The 23,920-nt window shown below is 40.0% G+C and overlaps 1 protein-coding gene across 2 annotated transcripts in view; it reads left to right on the top strand.

Moving 5' to 3' along the window:
• The window catches only part of PDCD6IP (programmed cell death 6 interacting protein), a 67,364-nt gene that overhangs the window by 5,170 nt on the left and 38,274 nt on the right, over nucleotides 1-23,920 (top strand). For both annotated transcript variants that reach the window (XM_020908845.2, XM_020908846.2), the window contains exons 2-6: nucleotides 9,470-9,524; nucleotides 10,871-10,940; nucleotides 19,936-20,063; nucleotides 22,327-22,480; nucleotides 23,664-23,764. In XM_020908845.2, coding sequence (XP_020764504.1) covers nucleotides 9,470-9,524; nucleotides 10,871-10,940; nucleotides 19,936-20,063; nucleotides 22,327-22,480; nucleotides 23,664-23,764 — 508 coding nt within the window. The remainder of the gene's footprint in view (nucleotides 1-9,469; nucleotides 9,525-10,870; nucleotides 10,941-19,935; nucleotides 20,064-22,326; nucleotides 22,481-23,663; nucleotides 23,765-23,920) is intronic.

The raw sequence follows: 23,920 nt of genomic DNA on the forward strand, positions 1-23,920 counted from the left end.
TTCATAATTTCTGGAAATTTTCCCAAGCACTAGTGTTTTATAAATCAAGAAAGAAAATATTGCTGTTCCATTTACTTCTCAGCTGTTGCTTACATTCTGATTGGTGGTGAAGATATTGAGATAATATTAGCCCTAATGACATTGCTACAGTTTGTTAATCAAAAGAGTATGGTGGATATAAAGATAATTAATACTTGACCTTTGATCTCAAGGAGTACCTGTAGTTGCCAGACCTTAGTTTGGCTGAGTTAATTTTATTTATTCTACATAAATGAATAAACAGATTTAACAGGAAGAGTTAAAATCTTTGTTTGATAAATAAAATGGCTTGTCAGGACTTGTCAGGTCTTCATTCTTTGTAATCCTAGAGGGAATTTGCTGCCATACTCTACTGCAGCTTTGCCTCTGTGAGTGATTCTTCATGAGATAGATTGGGCAAAGAAGAAAGTGTGAAAATCAGGTGCAGGAGGCATCTACTGACTCTCATCAATATCTGGCCCAGCTCTCTGGTCTTCTGTATCTTTGGTTGGTGGGCTTGGAGTTGACCAGCCCTAGTACTGACTGGAACTGGATGGCTTATGTGAGTTTGTGTTGCAGTATCACTTTCCTAATGTGGATTGGTTGTTCTTGGTCTCCATACCATCCCCCTAAAAATTTTTTTTTAATTAGAGATTTTGGAGAAGACTCTTGAGGGTCCCTTGGCCTGCAAGGAGATTCAACCAGTCCATCCTAAAGGAGATCAGTCCTGGGTGTTCATTGGAAGGACTGATGTTGAAGCTGAAACTCCAATACTTTGGCCACCTGATGCGAAGAGCTGACTCATTGGAAAAGACCCTGATGCTGGCAAAGATTGAAGGCAGGAGGAGAAGGGGAATAACAGATGAGATGGTTGGATGGCATCACTGACTCAATGGACATGAGTTTGAGTAAACTCCAGAAGTTGGTGATGGACGGGGAGGCCTGGTGTGCTGCAGTCAATGGGGTCGCAAAGAGTCAGACACGACTGAGCAACTGAACTAAACTGAATGGAAATTTGTTTTATCTTTGGTATATTAAAAGAAATATATTTGTTTGCTATTTTTTCCCCCATGAGATTTAAAAAGTTCTTAGATATTTGCTCTAAGCCATTGAGTTTTTAAAGTCCTGGAGAATATAAAAACACTTCTGCATGTTTGCAAAATAAGAATCCATAGCTCCTGTTTTTCCAACGTTTGCTGTCTGTCTGGAACTGTTTGTTTCAGGCCGGGACTGGAACCCGTGTGCTGGGCCTTGAACCCAGCCAGAATCCACACTGCCTGGTGTCAGTGCCTGATGAAGCTGAGAGAATACAGTGAGAGACAGAGTGATCGGTAAGAGATGGACTCACTGGGATTCAGAGAGAAACACACTCCACAGACAGAGTGTGGGCCATGGACGAGAGCAAGTGCTGCAAAATGTGGCGTGGTTAGTTTTTATAGGCTGGGTGATTTCATATCCTCAAAGATGATGCTGTCAAAGTGCTGCACTCAATATGCCAGCAAATTTGGAAAACTCAGCAGTGGCCACAGGACTGGAAAAGGTCAGTTTTCATTCCAATCCCAAAGAAAGGCAGTGCCAAATAATGCTCAGACTAACACACATTTGCACTCATCTCACACGCTAGCAAAGTAACACTCAAAATTCTCCAAGCGAGGCTCCAACAATACGTGAACTGAGAACTTCCAGACGTTCAAGTTGAATTTAGAAAAGGCAGAGGAACCAGAGATCAAATTGCCAACATCCATTGGATCATAGAAGAAGCAAAGGAATTCCAAAAAAATATGTACTTCTGCATTATTGACTACACCAAAATCTTTGTGTGGAGCACAACAAACTCTGGAAAATTCTTCAAGAGATGGGAATACCAGGTCACGTTACCTGCCTCCTGAGAAATCTGTATACAGGTCAAGAAGCAACAGTTAGAACTGGACATGGAACAACAGACTGGTTCCAAATAGGGAAGGGAATACATCAAGGCTGTATATTGTCACCCTGCTTATTTAACTTATACATCATTTAACTTTTACATCATGAGAAATGCTCAACTGAATGAAGCACAAGCTGGAATCAAGATTGCTGGGAGAAATCAGTAACCTCAGATATGCACATGACACCACCCTTATGGCAGAAAGTGAAGAAAAACTTTAGAGCCTCTTGATGAAAATGAACAGGGAGAGTGAAAAAGTTGGCTTGAAACTCAACATTCAGAAAACTAAGATCATGGCATTCAGTCCCATCACTTCATGGCAAATAGATGGGGAAACAATGGAAACAGAGATTGTATTTTTTTGGGCTCCAAAATCACTGCAGATGGTGACTGCAGCCATGAAATTAAAAGACACTTACACCTTGGAAGAAAAGTTATGACCAACCTAGATAGCATATTAGAAAGCAGAGACATTACTTTGCCAACAAAGGTCCGTCTAGTCAAAGCTATGTCCAAAGAGTCGGACATGACTGAGCAACTGAACTGAACCTGTGGTTAGCAATGTCTCCTTTCTTTTGAAAAGAGTTAGTTTCTTTGTGTAGTTTACTCCATACTATGAAATCAGGTATTAATGATTTCCAGTGAGTACTGTACTTATGTTTCAGTTTTTCATACTTATATTTCATGTTACCTAACCTAATCCTAAAGTGAAAGTTGCTCAGTCATGTCCGACTCTTTGACCCCATGGACTATACAGTCCATGGAATTCTCCAGGCCAGAATACTGAAGTGGGTAGATCTCCAGGGGATCTCCCCAACCCAGGGATTGAACCCAGGTCTCTGCATTACAGGTGGATTCTTTATCAGCTGAGCCGCTAGGGAAGCCCTTCCTCCCTTGCCAGAGAGTCCAGCCATCTCAACCTGGACAGCTGGCAGGAGATAAGGCAACTTTCTGAGTCACCAGTTCCTGGTTTGTGTCAGAGTCATGTCACTCTTTGCGACACCATGGACTGTATCTCGCCAGGCTTCTCTGTCCGTGAATTCTCTAAACAGGAAAACTGGAGTGGATTGTCATTTCCTTCTCCCGGGGATCTTCCTGACCCAAGGATCGAACCTGGGTCTCCTGTATTGCAGGCAGATTCTTTACCATCTCAATCACAAAGGAAGCCAACCTATCCTAAGACACTTTATTTTGAGAATTGCATCACGTAGCTTTTAGACATTTAAATGTAGGATATAAATATACTGTTACCCACACAAGTCAAATTTTGAGAGTTAACCCCAAAAGCTTTGGAGTAAATAGGATAGATATTAAAAAATTTGGTACGTTCTGTATAGCCTTTCTTTTTTCCTTGATCCATTTGCAGAGCTAGTATTTTCATCTACTTCCTTCTGGTTTAGAGCAGAGGTCAGCAAACGAAGGCCTGTCCAGCTGCCTGTTTCTGTATGGTCTGGGGCACTCTCCAGCGGGTTGGCGCTGGGAGCCTTGGAGAGCTGGCTAGGGTGCTTCCCTCTGCCCCATCTTCCCTTTTATTTTCTGTGTCTGCCTCACTGGCCAGTAGCCAGGCCTCACTGCTGCTCAGGACTTGCTTAGGTGTCACTACACATTGGGTGTTCTGCTTGCCAGTGACTTGGCAGTGAACGATATAATCTTGAACCAGGAACTGGTGACTCAGCAAGTTGCCTTATCTCTTGCCAGCTGTCCAGGTTGAGATGGCTGGACTCTCTGGCAAGGGAGCAAGGCGTGCCGGAATTTGAGTGTCACTGGGGCAGAGAGCGAAACTGACTGCATTGACCACCGCCCACCTCTGCCTCTTGGGCTTCTCACCTCCTGACTGAATAATCTTCCTTCAAAGAACTTCAGCTGATGGTAGTTAGATAACTGTCCCTAGAGTTCCCATCATCTGAGGTAAGAAGGGTGCAGGGTAGGGCAGATGTTTTCTCTTTTGTTAGGCTATAAGAGGTACTTGCATGTTATCCTTGATTTTTGCCTTTTTCTGGCAAGGCCTAGGATGTGCTCAGTCATGTCCAACTCTTTGCAACCCCGTGGACTGTAGCCCGCCACATTCCTCTGTGGAATTCTCCAGGCAAGAATACCAGAGAGGGTTGCCATTTCCTCCTCCAGGGGATCTTCCCGCCCCAGGGATGGAACCCACGTCCCCTGCACTGGCAGGTAGATTCCTCACCACTGAGCCACCTGGGAAGCCCAGAGACCAAGTGTGGGAGTCCCGGCTCTGGAGCCCTGTGACCCCCTTGCCATGCTGGCTCGCCTTTAGGGGCTCTGTGGCCTCAGAGTCTCTGTACTTGCTTGTCTCTCTTTATGGACACTTTCTTTAGTAGTTCCTATTTGTTCTCAAAACAGAATCTCAGCTTTTACTTTTCTGAGATAAAAAAGCTGCTTTTTAAAAACTTTGCATTTTGCTGATTCGTTTGTTTGGAGCTAGCAGTGAAGCTTAGCATATAAGACCCAGTTCCTGCTCTCAGGGAGTTTAGAACCAGCTAATACATGACTGACTGTGGTAAGTTGTGAAGGGAAAATCAGGGGCCTAAGAGATTGTAAATGGAGAGGCATTTAGAAAAGGCATAATATTGCCTGCTGCTGTACCTTGTGCCACCGCCGTGCATCACCTCCTGACTGGATCCGTGTAGTAGCTTTCTGACTTCTCTGGACTTCTGCCCTTTGCACACCTGTGAGTCAGTTTTCTGCAGAGCATCCGAGGTGACTCTGAAAATAGTTTCGCTCGTGTTAGTCTTGTCCAGACCCTTTGGTGCTTCCTCCTCTTGCTCAGTACTGGAAGCCGCAAGTCTCACAGATTGCACTTGAGGCATCTTTACTTCCTTGATTTCATCTCCTGCTGTTTTCTGCTATGCTTGCTCTCCAGCCACATCCTCCTTATTGTGCAGAGGTATTTTCAGGCATACATTTGTCTCGGATTCCTGGCACTTGTTCTCCCCTTGACTGGTGATGCTTTTCCACACATCCCATCACTTCCTTCATGCTCTCTCTATTATACATGACATTAAATTTTTTTTTGTTTGTTTTACTTTCATGTAGTCCAATGACCATGTTATTAAAAAAAAACAAAAAAAACTATGCCTTTTCACATCACCCCATACACATGACCTTATCCCTCTCACCTCTATATTTCCCATTGCATTTAGCACTATCTCCTATTCTGCATTTTTACTTAATCTTGTTTTGCCTCCACCTCTAAAAGTAAGCTTGACAAGCGTGCAGATTTTTTAACGTTTATATACTGCTGAATTCCTAGGTTGTAGAACAGTGTTTGTTGCATAGCATACTGTTAGTATGGGCTTCCCAGGTAATGCTAGTGGTAAAGAACCCGCTTGCCAATACAGGTGTCATAAGAGATTCGGGTTTGGTCCCTGGGTTGGGAAGATCCCCTAGAGGAGGGCATGGCAATCCACTCAAGGATTCTTGCCTGGGAAATCTCACGGACAGAGGAGTCTGGCAGGTTAGCGTCCTTAGCGTTGCAAAGAGTTGGACATGACTCAAGCGACTTAGCATGCATGCAAACCATTAGTATGTCTTTGTTGAAAGAGTAAACGAATATGACCCAGCAATCCCACTCCTGGGCATACACACTGAGGAAACCAAATCTGAAAGAGACACGTTGCACCCCAATGTTCATTGGAGCACTGTTTGCAATAGCCAGGATATGGAAGCAACCTAGATGCCCATCAGCAGACAAAGGGATAAGAAAGCTGTGGTACATATACACCATGGAATATTACTCAGCCATTAAAAAGAATTCATTTGAATCAGTTCTAATGAGGTGAATGAAACTGGAGCCCATTATACAGAGTGAAGTAAGCCAGAGAGATAAACACCAATACAGTGTACTAATGCATGTATATGGAATTTAGAAAGATGGTAACGATAACCCTATATGCAAGACAGAAAAAGAGACACAAATGTATAGAACAGACTTTTGGACTCTATGGGAGAAGGCGAGGGTGGGATGATCTGAGAGAACAGCATCAAAACATGTATATTACCAAGTGTGAAACAGATCGCCAGTCCAGGTTGGATGCATGAGACAAATGCTCAGGGCTGGTGCACTGGGATGACCCAGAGGGATCAGGCGGAGAGGGAGGTGGGAGGGGGGATCAGGATGGGGAACACATGTAAATCCATGGCTGATTCATGTCAATGTATGACAAAAACCACTACAATATTGTAAAGTAATTAGCCTCCAACTAATAAAAATAATTGGGGAAAAAAAATCAGTACATACATTAAAAAAAAAAGTAAAAAAAAAAGTAAATGAATGAGGACAAGAAAAATGGGAAATTTTGGTGGGAAAGTTTCTGGGTGAAGGAGAAAAAAATGGGTGAATGCCCTGAGCCAGGAGAGAGCACAGAATCTTAATGCCTACAGTGTGTAGTGAATATTAGTTGAGGCTGGAAAATTGGGTAATGAATGATATCACAATTTTTGGATGGAATTATAAGTATAGTGGACATCCAAGAATACTCTCCTACATAACCACAGTACAGCTTTCAAAGTCAGGAAATTGACATTGACTAAATATTACCATTTAATCTGTTCTACTCATTCAAATTTTGCTGACTTTCCCATTAATGTTTACAGGTCCAGTATCTAATCCGAGATCTTGCATTGCATTTAATTGCCTTTTTAGTCTCCTTCAATCTGGAACAGTTCATCGGTTTTTCAAGACTTTGGCAGTTTTGAAGTGTAGGTACAGGCTGCTTACTTTGTAGAATGTCCCTTAGTAAAAGGGCTTGCCTCTATTTTCTTGGATTTTATGCATCTTGGGGCTGTAGTACCAACCCAAGTGAATGCTGTGTTCTTTTTAATGCACATTAAGAAAAGCATGAGGTTGATTTGTCCCATTGCTGGTAATATTTGATGTCTGTCAGTTTGTTAAGATGGTTTCTGCCAAAGTTTTTGACCTTACAGTTAATAAGTTATACTAAATAGTAAGTATTTTGTGGGGAGATACTTTGAGATTCTGTAATATCCTCATTCCATCAAACTTATGTTATAGCTTCCGTTAATGATTTTACCTGAATCAGATACTATATTATGAAAGGGGCCACATTGTGACTTCCCTCACTTCATTGTTTCTTCTATATTCATTAGTTGGCATCGTATATTAGGGTAGAGTTTTCCCTGTTAGCTTGTTTGTTTTGTTTACTTTAGAATGATCTTACTTTCCTCAGTGGATTATGACTTGCTATTTATTTGAATTATTCTGGACTTGGCTAGTGGGAGCTGCTTTCAGCTAGTTCCTGTATACTTTTGACATTTCCTCCTCATGTTTTAAGTACTTCCTTAACTTTCTGGGATAGCTGGATGTTTAGGCTTGACTTGAATTTTCACATTGTCAGCTGTGGGGTCCGTCATTTCTCTAAGGAGCACTGACTCTGTTTGTTTATTATTAATTAATTCATTTATTTAGTGGCTATACCACACAGCTTATGGGATCTTAGTTCCTGGACCAGGGATGGAACCTGTGCCCCCTGCAGTTTCATGCAGAGTCCTAACCACTGGCCCACCAGGGAAGTCCCAACACTGGCTCCATTTAATGCAGAGCATTATTTATCTGGACTCTAGGTGTGCTTTTTGCTATTTAGTATTATTATTGCTAGAACCTCTCAGCATATACATTTAGGAAATACGCATGCACATTTATACCACTTTTTGTATCTCTATTACACTGTGTTAAAAATGAGTTCACACTGATACCTCCAGTTCCAGTCCAAAGCCAGTTCTTCTAGCTGTCCACCATCCCATATTTGTAACTCTTTTTTTTCCAAGATAGTTAGAAACCTGACTCCCATTATTTTCAGTGTGTGTATTTATTGTTCTGTTCTTCCTGTTTGTAACCAAACTTGTAGCCATGGCAGCCATAAACTTGACCTCTGATTTGTCCTGTTGTGCCCACCCCTCCGGAAAACTAGGCTTCAGAAATAACAATTGGAATTAGCCCTGATGACTTGTGGGAGGGGATGGGCAGGGAGGTGATAAGGGGAGGAAGAAAGATTAGAGGCCAGTTAGAAAGCTTGTCCTTGGACACCCCCTAACCCCCACCTTGCTCGCTCAAAGGTCAGCGTGATAGAGGAGGGCTGCATCACATTTCATGGTCATTCTGGCTGCTGTATGGAGAACAGATTGAAGAGAATGAGAAAGAAGAGACAGGGTGACTGGTTGGGGAACTTGTGGTTAGTCTGCTTTCAGGGGAGAGGGGAAACTTTGACAACTGTGTAGCACTGGTGGAAATGGACATACTGAAATCACATTTGAAAGCTGGGAAACCTGTTTTTAATCAGTAGTTTACCAGAGGTGTTAATTTGTCCAGTGTACCTTAATAAGAAATAGTATTTTAAGAAATGCATTGGTTACCGAGGCAGAGGTTAGTTTGCTTTTAGCCAATGATAGTAGACAAATATTTTTCTTTGGTGCTAAGAGTTTTTTGTTAACAGTTTTTTCATTGCATGCATTTTAGCTACAGGTTTACACTATGTTGATTAATTTTAAAACGGCTGATTGAAATCTATAATTTGTGGGCCACTCAAAGTAAGCATGCATAATTTTAAGTATACTCTTAAACCAGTTGTATTCATATAAATGTGTGTAATATTTAGCTTTGGTAATTTTAGGTTTTGACTGGTTTTTACATTGGTCAATTGTTTTTTATCGTTCCTTTGACACTTAGCTCTGTATAAGTTTAAGGTGTAGTACAGCATAAGGATGTGATGTAAGTCATGAACTGGTGAGTACTGTCAGTTTAGTGAATACCCATCTTTTATAGACACAAAGTTAAAGATGAAAGATGTAGAAAAGAAATCTTTTTCCTTGTGGTGAGAACACTTAAGATTTACTCTCTTAACAACTTTCATATATAATACAAAGCAATGTTAATTATATGTATCATATTGTGTTTGACAGCCCTGGTATCAGTACTTAGTTACCTTTTGACTCTAAGTTTGCACCTTTTGACTGCCTTCATCCGGTTCTTCCTCCCCTCAGGTCCCCACCTCTGGTAACCGAAAATTGGATCTCTTTTTCTGTGTTTGTTTTTGAAGTAGAATTGACCCACAACACTGTGTTAGTTTCTGTCACACAGCATAGTGATTCAGTATTTCTGTACATTTCAAAGTAATCCCAGTACGTTTAGGTGCCATTCGTCACCATACAAAGATATTACATAACTATTGACCACATTGCCCACACTGTACATTCCATATCTGTGGCTCATTTATTTTCTATTAGACATTTGTACGCCTGATCTCCTATACAATAGGGAAAAGACAGCTTCTAAAGTAAATGGTGTTGGGAAAACTGGACTACTTCTCACACCATGAACAAAAATAAATTCAAAATGGATTAAAGGCTTTCCGATGTAAGACCTGAAGCCATAAAACTTCTAGAAGAAAACAAAATACACTGTTTGATTTGAGTCTTAGTAATATCTTTTTATGTCTCCTCAGTCAAGGGAAACAAAGCAAAAGTAAACAAATTTGCTCTCTTTTTCAGATACTATGACCAGATCTGTTCCATTGAACCCAAATTTCCATTTTCTGAAAACCAGGTAAGTCATTAATTTTAATTTGTTTTAAAGTTACATGTGATAATGGTAAATCACCCATTTCCTCTTATCCATGGTATTTTATTAAAATAAATGGTGTCTCTTCACTATCTCTAGGTTTTTGTAACACTTTTAAAATGAGAAACTTTGAAACCCACCTTCTATGAATCTGTGCTGCTTTGAAGTGTCTGTTGGAAATTCTGTTCATGCCGTTCCTCTCAGTCACTTCTGTGATCATGTAGTGCATTGGATTGCATTTTTCTTCCTACATTTTTTATCTGTAGGAAGTATTGACCAAGATAATCTGTGATGTCCTTTCCTTTGGTTTTTACAAAATAAAGTAGAAAACTATATGATTCAGGATGTGTTTAGTTTCAGTGTATGTGCTTTAAAAATTATTTGCCAAAGTTGCATTTGCATATAAATTTGAAGATACTGTTACAGTTAGGTGTTACACTGTAAGAATGTCAGTCTTTCTCTTAAAGGATAAATATTGAAAGTGGTGATGATTTCTTGCAGTTATATTTGGGAGACCCGTTAAAAGTTTTTAATTTGTGTGACATTTCTAAATTTTAAAATAGTTTGTACAAAATACTTTAAGCATAAAGTTTTTACAAGTCACGTAATGTGGTGAGACTTGCTTTAGAATACTCCGGGAGAAAAAGTACGTGTGTGTTGGTGTTTGGGCTGGAAAGTGCGGGTAGATGAACAGAGAGGGGGTGTGTGTATGGGGGTTCCTTGTGTTACTTTTAGGAGTACTGAAAATTTCTCTCAGCCGTAGCTGAAAAGTTTTCTATTGGATTGCAATACATAATTTAAAAGAGGCTAAGTTCTTTTTAACCTTCACACTGTGGAATATTTTAGAGTTAGATGCAGTTTTTAATTAAGTAAACTTTTTATTCGTGTATAACATACACACAGAACAGTTAACAAACGGTGTATCGCTTGAATCATCACGAAGTGAATATAGATGTCTAGCCATCACCCAAATCAAGAAATAAAATTTTATCTCATTCTGGAAATTCTCCTACTTAAGTGCCTATTCTATTCAGGTCATTGTGTATTTGTAAAGATGAGCAAGACCGTGTTTTCTGAAGAAGATAATATGTGTGTAATTACTGAGGGAGAATGACATTGGAAATATCCTAGTGCCAGTATTTTACTTTCAGAGAAGGAAAGTTTATGGTTCACAAAAAGGAAAAGGAGTTGGTTGGAGAAGATAGTGTTTTAGACAGATTGAAGCTTTTGTCCTTTTCTTCAGTGTGGATTTTTCTTTGAAAGAGACTTAATAGTTAATGAGATTCAGGAAGGTAACATAATTTTCTTTTTTCCCCTCTCTTTCTATCAAGATCTGCTTGACATTTACCTGGAAGGATGCTTTTGATAAAGGTTCACTCTTTGGAGGATCTGTAAAACTGGGTATGTAATTTTTAAATAAAAACAACAGGAAATTTGTTCTAACTGTTTTGTATTGTTTAGTCTCCAAAATTGCTCTTCTAATGACTCTGTAAATAATGAAAATTTTTATGTTTTGTTTTCTTTTTCACTTCAACTTTTAATGCAATTTCCAAATACTTGTAGAGAGCCTACGTCTTGCCAGGCACTGTCCTAGTTTTAAAACTGAACAAGATAGTTTTGTTCAGTCTGATTGTAAGATAACTGATCATTTTGAAGTATAGTGGGAAGTATATTAATCTCTGAAGAAACGTATGGGCACTTAGACAAGGAAGTAGTTAATTTTGCTTTTGAATGCACGTGATGTTTGAATGAATCCTTGAAGGATGAATTTTGTTTTTCCAGGTAGAAAGTAATGTTACAGGTAGAATATCATAACCAAAAGTCAGAAGAGTGAAGGCTTTTTTTATCTACCAGCTCATCATGTTAAACTTTGTGTGTGTTAATTTTCTCATCTCTGAAGTGGGATTAGTACTATTTCATTGGTTTATTTCATTGGTTTCTTGTGTGGATTAAATGAGTGGAATACATGTAAAGTCCTTAGAATAAGGCTCAATAAATATTAGCTGCAATGAATAATATTAATATTACATATAATTATAATATATATAATGTTTATGCGTTGTAGGATATATACTATATAATATTATATAACAGTGTCATATAGTATAAGTTACTATACTAATATGTATTAATATGATTATTGGTAAGAGTTGAAACTGTGGGTGATTTGGGGATTTTGGAGGGTGAAGACATTGGAGAGTAGATTGTGAAAAGTTGCAAGTGTGCTATCAATTTGTGTTCTTCCCTCATAGCTTATTCCACCTGGGTGCTGTGAAAGGGCTTTACACATACTATCTAATTAAATTCCCTCTTAGCACAGTGAGAAAAGGCACTATTGTTTCTAAAACTGTTTTAGAAAGATAAGTGACTTTCTAAGATTTAATGAAACTGGATATGACTCAAAAAGCCTAAATCCAGAGACTAGAGAGAAACAGACCTGTTAAACTGGTGAGAGATGAAGAGATTAGACCAAGTATCCTATCTGTGGGTTGGGGAAAGGATGGTTTTGAGAGAGGATTCAGAGATGAAACTGATGGATCTGCTGGCTGTCTTATCAGAAGAAGGAGTAGGAGTTGATGATTGACTTTAAGATTTGTAACTTGGTTTGACCGGTGGATAATTATTCCTTTCAACAGATAGGTCAAGTTTGACTTTTCTGTGTTATATCTAGGTAGAAATTTCTCTGTGGCATTTAGATATAATGTATTTAAAGCTCAAAAGAGGTGGAGACATAGATTTAGGAACAGTTTCCTTAAAAGATAATAAATTTATCTCCTCTGGTAGACTGTAGTTTGGAAAAAGTATGAAAGCCAAACTAGGGAGTATAATTTTCAGGGGAGATAAAAGGAAGAGTTTCCTGGAAATGAGGTTGAGAAAAGGCTTTCTGATCTCTGAAGAACCAGGGGAAAACAGAGACGGGATTGAATTCCAGAAGAGTTTCAGAGGTTGTGCAGTCCAGTGGTTCCCAAACCTGGCTGCACGTTGCAGTTACCAGGGGAAAGCGTTAGAAATACTGATTGTATTTACAGACAAGGATACAGTATGCCAGATGTGAAAGGAGGACCTTGCAGGGTGGGCCACTGGAATTCATCTCTTTGCAAATGCCTACATGTGACTTTGCTGTTGAAACATCGTTCTCAGAGTTGTTGTGGCAGAGGTCAAAGAAGGTTGTAAAATTCGCTAGATTCCCGACAGCTCAGTCGATAAAGAATCCACCTTCAATGCTGGAGATCTGGGTTCGATCCCTGGGTTAGGAAGATCCCCTGGAGGAGGGCATGGCAACCCACTCCAGTATTCTTGCTTAGAGAATCCCCATGGACAGAGGAGCTTGGCGGGCTACTGTCCATGGGATCACAAAGAGTCAGACATGACTGAGCGACTAAGCACAGCGCAACACAGGAGGAGAAAGAAGTTTCCCTAGGGCATGCTGAAGTCAGGTGGTGTTGGGTTGAGGAATGGACCGGAAGTTAGGAAATGCAAATAGCACGTGTGGGTGCTGAGCAGCTCAGTTCAGAAAATACACAGTGACGATTTGGGGACAAAGGGATCCTTATGCTGGGAGAGAGGAAAGATCAAGAAAAGGACCTCCAGTGCTGCTGTGACAAGCAGATTCTGTGGCTGAGAATAAGGAGCGGTATCGATAGAACCAGGAGACACTTAAGTGAGATAGGTAAAGTTGATGAACCGAGATCCTAGAGGAACTGGGACGGAAAAGAATTGGGTGCATATATAAAACAGGAGGTAGAAATCATCAAGGCATTTCTAGTAGCAGTTATGGGGGATTAAATGTCCATCAGTAATGTTTAGGGTGAATGAAGCATAGGCTGCCCATTCCTTAGAATATTGTGTAATTTAAAGTATTAAGAATGATAATACAAATATATATTTCTTGACATGTAGACCTGTGTCCACTGAATATCCAATAAAAGACATGTTACAGGTGAGACCTGCTGTATAACTTGGGGCCCCACCTTTTGTATAAAATCCAAGGTGATTGCTACTTCCTTGATGAGAAATATGTCAAAATAAAATGGCAGACTACAACCTGGGGGTGATAATGTTTATGGGAAATATAATAGGCTGGGATATATATTTTGTATATAAAAAGTTCACTTTTATCTGTTGCTTGGAGTATATTTCATTTTTCTTGACGTCTACTGACTATCGTATATTGGATGAGCTGTTTTCATATTTACATTGTCACTTTCTTGTATGGCTCTGTGTGTGCGTTTAAAAGTTTAATTGCTCCACCAACACATACATTCTGTGCTTTTATCATATTCTCAAGATTTTCCAAACTCTCAGTCTTATTATTTATCTCTCTCGACTCCCCTTTTCCCGAGTGACTCTTCTGTTCCCTTTGGCCTCTTCTGTTTCTTCAGTCTGAGCTGTTTGCTGTCTAAAGCTGCTCCATGACTATTATCCTTTAGGTTAGAATCATTGTTTTCTGAATATTGTGTGTTCCTCCTTCACTGGAATATATCTTTTCTTTTTTTTTAATTTTATTTTTAGTTTTGACTGTGCTGAGTCTTGCTGTGTGTGGGCTTTTTATAGCTTGGTGAGTGGGGCTACTCTCTAGTTGCAGTGTGCAGGCTTCTCCTTGCCGTGGCTTCTCTCACTGTGGAGCGCAGGTTCTAAGGTGTGCAGGCTGTAGTAGTTGTGGCCCACGGGCTTAGTTGCCCCATGGCATGTGGGATCTTCCCAGACCAGGGATCAAACCCGTGTCCTCGGCATTGGCAGGTGGATTCCTAACCAGTGGGCCACCAGGGAAGTCCCTGAAATATATTCTTAGATAACTGTCTTAGAAAAGGTAAAATTTCTGCATCTCTTCTTGGGTGAAAATGTCTGTGGTTTGTTCTCACATGAATTTGGTTTGAAATCCTGGCACCTAGTGCTTAGGTCAAGAATCTTGGCATCATTCTTGATATTGTTTCACTTCATTGTGCACATTCAGTGAATTCATCAGCAGATCCTATCAGATTTTCTATGAAAGTTATTCAAAATACAATCACTTCTCAACACTTTTGCTGTTGCCTTTGTGGTCAGAGCCACCATCACCCCTTGCAGCAGCTGACTGTCCTCATTTCTGGCTTCCACCGGTACTGCTTCCCTACAGCCTGCTGTCCCCTGGGTGGGCTGAGTGCATCTCTCTTCAAAAGTGTTTATTTTACTTCCCACCTCACTCAGAGTAAATGCTAAATCATTGCAGCAAAAGTTGACTCTCTTACCTCCCTGACAACATTGCCTCCCATTTTGTCCCTTGTTTCCGCTTTCTTCAGCTATACTGGCTTGAATATATATTAATATTTGTTGAATTAATTAGAATTATGTTTCTTCTTTGATAATCTCTTCATTTTTTCTTCTCTTCTCTTTGGAATACTGAATTAACCAAGCCTGCTTTTCTGAGCTACTCACTCAAAAACTTTCACATTTTCCCTTTCTTTCCCTCTTTATGGGCTGCCTAGATATTTTCTAACCTTTCTTTTGAAAAACTTTTAGTAATCAAATTTTCATTTCCAGGGGCTTTTTTTTACTCATGGATTTTCTTATTTATAATAACATCCTGTACTTGTTTTATGGGTGTACTATCTTTGAGTCTCCTTTAAGGATGCTCATGAGGATCTTGGAAATGTTGCTTTCTATTACTGGAATTGTTTTTGTTTATTCTCGGTTCAGATTTTCAGTTCACCTTGATCTTTATTTTTTTGCATGTTCTACTCCTGGTTATTGTAGATTGTTAATACATTTATTTAAGAAAGTAGGTTAGAGTATTCTTCAGTAATCTTGCCTTGAGAACCCCATGAACAGTATGAGAAGGCAAAAAAAATGACATTGAAAGATGAACTCCTCAGGTCGGCAGGTGCCCAGTATGCTACTGGCGAAGAGTGGAGAAGTAACTCCAGAAAGAATGAAGAGACGGAGCTAAAGCGAAAAAAACGCCCAGTTGTGGATGAGAGTGGTGATGGAAGTAAAGTCCAATGCTGTAAAGAACAATATTGCATAGGAAACTGGAATGTTAGGTCCATGGTTCAAGGCAAATTGGAAGTGGTCAGACAGGAGATAGCAAGAGTGAACGTTGATATTTTAGGAATCAGTGAACTAAAATGGACTGGAATGGGAGAATTTAATTCAAATGACTGTTATATCTACTACTGTGGGCAAGAATCCCTTAGAAGAAATGAAGTAACCCTCATAGTCAATAGGAGTCCAAAATTCAGTACTTGGGTGCAATCTCAAAAATGACAGAATGATCTGTTTGTTTTCAAGGCAAGCCATTCAGTATCACAGTAATCCAAATCTGTGCCCTAGCCACTAGTGGCAAGGAAGCTTAAGTTGAGTGGTTCTATGAAGACCTACAAGATCTTCTAGAACTAACACCCCAAAGAGATGTCCTTTTCATCATAGGGGACTGGAATGCAAAAGTAGGAAGTCAAGAGATACCAGGAGTAACAGGTAAGTTTGACCTTGGAGTACAAAACGGAGCAGGGAAAGGCTAACAGTTTTGCCGAGAGAATGCACAGGTCACAGCAAACACCGTCTTCCAAGAACACAGGAGAAGACTCTACACATGGACATCACCAGATGGTCAATACTGAAATCAGATTGATTATATTCTTTAAAGCCAAAGATGGAGAAGCTCTATACGGTCAGCAAAAACAAGACTGGGAGCTGACTGTGACTCAGATCATGAACTCCTTATTGCCAAATTAAGACTTAAATTGAAGAAAATATGGAAAACCACTAAACCATTCAGGTATGACCTAAATCAAATCCCTTACAATTATACAGTGGAAGTGAGAAATAGATTCAAGGGATTAGATCTGATAGACAGAGTGCCTGAAGAACTATGGGTGGAGGTTCGTGACACTGTACAGGAGACAGTGATCGAGACCATCCCCGCGAAAAAGAAATGCAAAAAGGCAAAATGGTTGTCTGAGGATGCCTTACAAATAGCTGAGAAAAAAAAGAAAAGCTAAAGGCAAAGGAGAAAAGGAAAGATATACTTATCTGAATGCAGAGTTCCAGAGAATAGCAAGGAGAGATAAGAAAGCCTTCTTAAGTGAACAGTGCAAAGAAATAGAGGAAAGCAATAGAATGGGCAAGACTAGAGATCTCTTCAAGAAGATTGGAGATACCAAGGGAACATTTCATGTAAAGATGGGTACAATAAAGACAGAAATGGTAGGAACCTAACAGAAGCAGAAGATATTAAGAAGAGGTGGCAAGACTACATAGAAGAACTATACCAAAAAGATCTTCATGACCCAGATAACCACGATGGTGTGATCATTCACGTAGAGCCAGACATCCTGGAATGCGAAGTCAAGTGGGCCTTAGGAAGCATCACTACGAGCAAAGCTAGGGTAGGTGATGGAATTTCAGTTGAGCTATTTCAAATCCTAAAAGTTGATATGTGAAAGTGCTGCACTCAGTATGCCAGCAAATTTGGAAAACTCAGCAGTGGCCATAGGCCTGGAAAAGGTCAGTTTTCATTCTGGTTCCAAAGAAAGGCAGTGTCAAAGAATGTTCAAACTACCGCACAATTGCACTCATCTCACACACTTAGCAAAGTAATGCTTAGAATTCTCCAAGCCAGGCTTCAACAATACGTGAACTATGAACTTGCAGATGTTCAAGCTGGATTTAGAAAAGGCAGAGGAACCAGAGATCAAATTGCCAACATCTGCTGAATCATCAAAAAAGTGAGAGTGTTCCAGAAAAACATCTATTTCTGCTTTATTGACTATGCCAAAGCCTTTGACTGTGTGGATCACAACAAACTGTGGAAGATTCTTAAAGAGATGGGAATACCAGACCATCTGAGCTGCCTCCTGAGAAGTCTGTATGCAGGTCAAGACGCTTGCTTCTTGGAAGAAACGCTGTGACCAACTTAGACAGCATATTAAAAAGCAGAGACATTACCTTGCTGACAAAGGTCCGTCTAGTCAAAGGTATGGTTTTTCCAGTAGTCATGTCTGGATGTGAAAGTTGGACCATAAAGAAAGCTGAGTGCCGAAGAATTGATGCTTTTGAACTGTGGTGTTGGAGAAGACTCTTGAGAGTCCCTTGGACTGCAAGGAAATCCAACCAGTCCATCCTAAAGGAAATCAGTACTGGGTATTCATTGGAAGGACTGGTGCTGAAGCTGAAACTCCAGTACTTTGGCCACCTGATGCGAAGAACTGACTCATTGGAAAAGACCCTGATGCTGGGAAAGATTGAAGGCGGGAGGAGAAGGGGACGACTGAAGATGAGATGGTTGGCTGGCATCATTGACTTGATGGACATGAGTTTGAGTAAGCTCCAGGAGTTGGCAATGGACAGGAAAGTCTGGCATGCTGCAGTCCATGGGGTCCCAAAGAGTGGCCATGACTGAGCAACTGAACTGAACTGAGGTTAGAGTAGCTGGTGTGTATTGTCTGCTTTATGCTGCAGAGGCTAGAATTAGGTTGGAGGCAAGCTAAAAGCTGGCTATAATTGCAGGGGAGACTACTAAAGTGCTATGTAATAACGAGTGTTTTACTTTATGACACTTCTTTATGGCACAGACACACAGTTGTAATGTTATTCTGATTTTCCTAGATGGTTTGTTCAGTGGTTTTGTCAGAAGCCTAATGATTATTTTGTTTGGTTTTCAATATCTGGCACATTATGTGAGATCTTGAATGTAACTATGATTGAATTTGTTCTTCTGGGTGTGTGTGTGTGTGTGTGTGTGTGTGTGTGTGTATGTATGTATAAAAAAACCCATAACATAAAATATACCATCTTAACCAATTAATAAAAAAATTTTTTCTCTTGCGTGGCTTGTGGGATCTTAGTTCCCTAGCTAGGGGCTGACTCTGGGCCCCAGCAGTGAAAGCACTGAGTCATAACCACTGGACTACCAGGGAATGCCCTGTCTTAATCAATGTTAAGTGTATAGTTCAGAGGTGTTAGGTGTATTCACATTGTGAAACATCTGAACGTTACTGATCTTGCAAATCTGAAACTCTGTGCCCTTTAAATAACAACTTCCCTTTTCACGCTTTCCCCAGTACTTGGTGACCACCATTCTACCTCTGTTTCTGGAAGTTTGACTGCTTTAGACACCTCACGTGGGTGGGATCAGAGTGTTTGTCTTTTTATGACTGGCATGTTTTGCTTAGTGTAATGTCCTCAAGGTTCATCCGTCTTACAGTATGTGATCGGATTTCTCTACTTTTTAAGCTGAATAATACTCCATTGTAAGTTTATACAATGTTTTGTTTCTGTTAATGAATCAGTGAATGGGTGAGTTGCTTCTACCTTTTGGCTACTGTGAATCATTCTGATATGAACATGGATGTACAGATATCCCTGAGACTAAACCCTCCTGCTTTCATTTCTTCTGGGTTTATACTCAGAAGTGAAATTGTTGGATTATGCAGTAATTTTATTTCTAATTTTTTGAGGGATCTTCATAGTGTTTTCCACATGGCTGCAACATTTTACATCTCCACCAACAGTACACAATGGTCCTAGTCTCTCCACATGCCTGCTGACAACTATTACATGCAGTTTTGTTTCTCTTTACTTAATTTTGGTTGTCCTGGGTCTTTGTTACTGCGAGAGGGCTTTCAGTAGTTTGGGCGAGCGGGGGCTACTCTGCATTGCAGTGAGTGGGCTTCTCATCGCAGGGGCTTCTCTTGTGGAGCACAGGCTCCAGGTGCGTGGGCTTCAGGCGCCGCAGCCCTCAGGCTCAGTGGTTGTGGCTGATGGGCTTCGTTGCTCCACGCATGGCAAGTGGAATCTTCCCGGACCAGGGGTTGAACCTGTGTATTCTCTGCACTTGCAGGCAGATTCTTACCCACTGTACCGCTAGGGAAGCCCTCTATTTTGTGTGATAGTAGCTATCACAAGATGTGAGAGGTGTAGATTCTTAGTCAGAGTTGTATTTTAACCAGATGGTCTTCTAGTCCTCTGAGAGATACAGTATTAACATAAGAACGTGAGACACAGAGGCCAGGTGGGAGGTGCTTCAAATTGTCATAGGTTTGCAGCAAGTGAGAAACTGGTTTGAATGTCATGGGAAGGTGTCACTTTGAGAGAGCTGATGGAAAAGTGGGAAGAATTTCTTTGAATTGAATTTGAAGTGATATGAGAATGACTTTTCATTTTGAATCTAATAGTGTGGATGTAAAGGGAAGGAAAGATGAATTTACTGATCCTTGAATTTTAGGTGATGAGAATATTGTGGAAATAGATGCCTGGCAGGGCAGCTAGAAATATGGGAGCAGATCATGGGTGAGAAAACAGGTCTGGAAACTTGTTTTTGTGAGAGCCAGTGGGATAGAGGTCATAGTATTTCTCTTTGAAACATTCGTTTTCTTTAGAAAAATAATCTGATGAATTTTTCCTTCTCAATCTTTTGCAGCTCTTGCAAGCTTAGGATATGAAAAGAGCTGTGTGTTGTTCAATTGTGCAGCCTTAGCTAGCCAGATTGCAGCAGAACAGAACCTGGATAATGATGAAGGACTGAAAATCGCTGCTAAACACTATCAGGTACGCAGAACGGTAGTTGCTACCCAACTGTCAGCACTGGGTTGGATTGAATTGAAAATGATTTGCATTTAGGGTTTATAAATGTTTCTTTACACACACACAGGTGCTTCCTTGAAAAGGAATGTACTTTTTAATGAATTGATATGTTTTTTTTAAGTCCTGACCTGAGATAAAAGAACATACTTGTGAACCCAGCTCTTGTTTTTCCTCACCACTGTACACCCAGCACCTAGCACAGTGCCTGGCACATGATAAAGGCTCAATAAACGTTGGGAGAAAAAATGATTGTTTGAGATAAAATCTTTGGCGAGTGAGTCCCTTTTAAATGCATGACCTCATTTAAAATATTTGTACATTATTTTTGCATAATTTTTCTTAGCGAGATATAGTTAAAATTTCACCAGTGTCACAAAAATTAAGACCTCTTGGCAAGAAAATTTTACCTCTGAGACTTGTGAACAGGTCATAGTTAAATGTGGTCAGATACATAATGTTCTTAACTAAATGTAGGTTTTACATACAGTCGGTTACTAATATGGCATATTATTTGGTGATAGTGTATTGTTGACTCAGCTTTTTTTGCTTCAACTTAAGGAAAAATAAGTGATAGTTGTTAAGTGGTAATCTATAATTATGTCTTCATGTTTTATATTGCTTTATCATTTACAGGGTATGTTCATGTTCTTTTGAAAACTTGGCGATGCATGCTGCATAATGTATTCTCGTTTTCCAGACAAGGGGACTAGAGGGCAGAAGTGTTAATACAGTGGTCCCCTGGGGTTTCAGGTCTTCTAAGTTTTAGGGAATCCCAAATGGTCCTTGCACTGTCTCTCATGGTTCTGAAACTTGCTTGTTTCAGAGGTGGAGTTCGGTCTTTTCCATTGTTTAAGATTAGGGGAGTTGAGGAACGCTGTTCTGAGAAAGTGAGAGGAAAATGACTTGAAGCACACTGCATGCTCCCAGGTTTGGATGGGCACAGATGGCAGTCCTGATGCAGACCTTTCCTTTGTGAGGCTATAAGTGGCAAGTTTTTAAAAATGTGAAAACGAATTAAAATTTTATTTAGTTTTCTATTCATTGTAAACTCCAGTTGTTGGCATGTGAGATCTTAGACGGCATCCTGAATTATTGAGGATACATTCCACTCTTACTCACAGCAAGGTTCCTAGTGTGAGGGAAAGAGATTCTAAGTCTCTTTCCAAGCCACATGCTGCCAAGAGACTCTGTGCCCTTGGGTAAGTGCTTTAATCTCTGTAGCTGTCCAGTCCTGTTTTGTGAGTGGGAGACCAGATCCCTTGCGTTTGTAGTGTGTGATTCTGTTAGTTTACTGAGCGTGTCAGCTGATCACTCCTTGGAATCATTCATCTAGTTTTATGGTGCTTTCTGACTGCAGCAAATGTGATGTTTACTTCAGTACAGTTTAACCCTGAGTTAGCTCTCTGTAGCTTAACTACATAACCCATAGCTCCTTTTGATCCCAGATTGATGTCTGTCTTTTCCCCGGGATCGGTTGTTTCATAAAAGCCAAGTTATTTTAGTGTTAGCCTCAGTGCAGTGCTTGGTTGTGTCTGACTCTTTGTGACCCCTGTGGCCTGCAGACCACCAGGCTCCTCTCTCTGTGGGATTCCCAGGCAAGAACACTGGAGTGCGTAGCCATTTCCTTCTCCAGGGGACCTTCTGACCCAGGGGTGGGACCCGGGTCTCTTGTGCCTCCTGCATTGGCAGGTGGATTCTTTACCACTGTGCCACCTGGGAAGCTAAGCAAAATATAATTGAGAAGAAGAATCTGATGGGAAACGTTTTACCAGGGAGCTCTGAAAGCCAAATAAAAAATCCTTGGCCATGGATCATCCTGCTGTTCCCCAGAGGACTAGGTATCAGTACTCTTTAATTATCAGAGAGATGAATTTGGGACCGAAGCAAGAACACTTTAGGACTAAAAACATTTTAATAATATCCCTGCCTCTGTTCACATGTTGGATTTTGAGGAAGTATTTGCAAAAGTTGAATCAATTTGTCGCATCAGTTTACTTTGTTGCATTGAATGTCGAATGCATGTTAAATCTTATTCTGTAGTGTTTTTAGAAAAATATTCTTACCGTTGGTAGGTGAGACGTCTTGGGTCTGTTTTTCATAATATAAAAACTTAAGTACAGTAACTTGACCTGAGTTAACATTTAAAGTGGTTTTGTGTGTAACAGTAAAAAATTGTCTTGCTGAGTCCTTTCAGATTTTAATGAAATTCTCCTTTTCCTCCCTCTAGTTTGCTAGTGGTGCCTTTTTACACATTAAAGAGACCGTTTTATCTGCCTTGAATAGAGAGCCCACTGTGGACATATCTCCAGACACTGTTGGGACCCTCAGCCTTATCATGCTGGCCCAGGCCCAAGAAGTGTTTTTTTTAAAAGCCGCAAGAGGTAATTCCACTTTGTTCTCCATTTTGTTGCATGGGAAAAGAAGTGACAGGCTTTTAAAATAAGGTGATTATAATATGTTCAGTGTAGAACTTTCATCTTTGCATCTTTGACCCGTGTTTCATCGAAAAATATCAACTCTCCTTTTCTGACCTTAAGGTGCTACAAACACACAGTTCAGAATGTAGGCTGTTTTTGAAGTCTTTTATGGCTTGAAAAGTCCTAAGATGTGTGTTATCATTTTAAAACACTGAACCCTGGAGTAGTAGTTAATGTAGGTTTGTAACATCTAAAATTCATTCATTCATGAAATATTGTAATTACTGGGTACAGCTGTATGCCGGTCCCTGTGATAGGCTCTAGATGGAGTCAGCAGACAGAGAAGACTTCTGTTTTTAGGAAGCTTGCAGTTTATCGTGGGGGAGATGATAAACAAGAAATTAAGTAGCCAATGTAATTTTAGAGAGAGAGAATTGCTATATGCAAAATAAGATGTGATGATGACTGGTGGTCTGGCTGTGGGATAAGGATGTAGGGGGAGTCATGCTGTTTTTCATTCTTCAGTCAAGTAGAATTTCCTTGAGGAGGTCTTGTTTAAACTAGACTTATAACTAACAAGGAGGAGCCGTCCCAGCAGAGTCCCTGGCCCTGTGAGTGAGGGAATAAGGACACTTGTTCTAAGGCATGTAAGTTAGAATGAGAGATAAGAACAAGGACTGAATGTACAAGTATAGAGGAATTGAACATGAGAGCAGTCCAGCAGGTGGAAGCTGAATGAACTGGAAAAGTTTTTCTTTGAAAATAACAGCTTATACTGAGATAGAATTCATATACAATAACATTTACCCTTTTAACATGTACAGTTCATTGGTTTTTAGTATATTCAGAGTTTGGCAGCCATCCCTAACTATCTTATTTTAGAACATTGTCACCCCCAAAAGAGATGCCACAGCTACTGTCAGTCACTCTCCAGTCCGGCTTCTGACAACTGCTCGTTTATTCTAACTCTCTGGATCTGCCCATGGAATAGTTAAGTTGTACGCAGGAGAATCAGTTTCATCAACAAGGATTTTGTAAGACATATGTATAAACTTGTGATCTTCATGTCTTCACTGAGTTACCATGACATATCAGATTATTTTATATTTATTTTCATTAAAATGATCAATTTAATATTTTATTCCAGATAAAATGAAAGATGCCATCATAGCTAAATTGGCTAATCAGGCTGCAGATTATTTTGGTGATGCTTTTAAACAGTGTCAATACAAAGATACTCTCCCCAAGGTCAGTTATTGTTTTTTGTGAATACTTGGTTGCTTTGCATGTGGAACTATTCGGACATTTTTGTGTCTTAAGCAAGTTGAAAATTATGATTTCTAAAGAAATTTGAAATTTAAGGGGAGGCATTTGAAGAGTATGTTTGTAGAAATAGTTTTTAAT

This window comes from Odocoileus virginianus, chromosome 26, assembly GCF_023699985.2.
Source record: "Odocoileus virginianus isolate 20LAN1187 ecotype Illinois chromosome 26, Ovbor_1.2, whole genome shotgun sequence".
Taxonomy (NCBI): domain Eukaryota; kingdom Metazoa; phylum Chordata; class Mammalia; order Artiodactyla; family Cervidae; genus Odocoileus; species Odocoileus virginianus.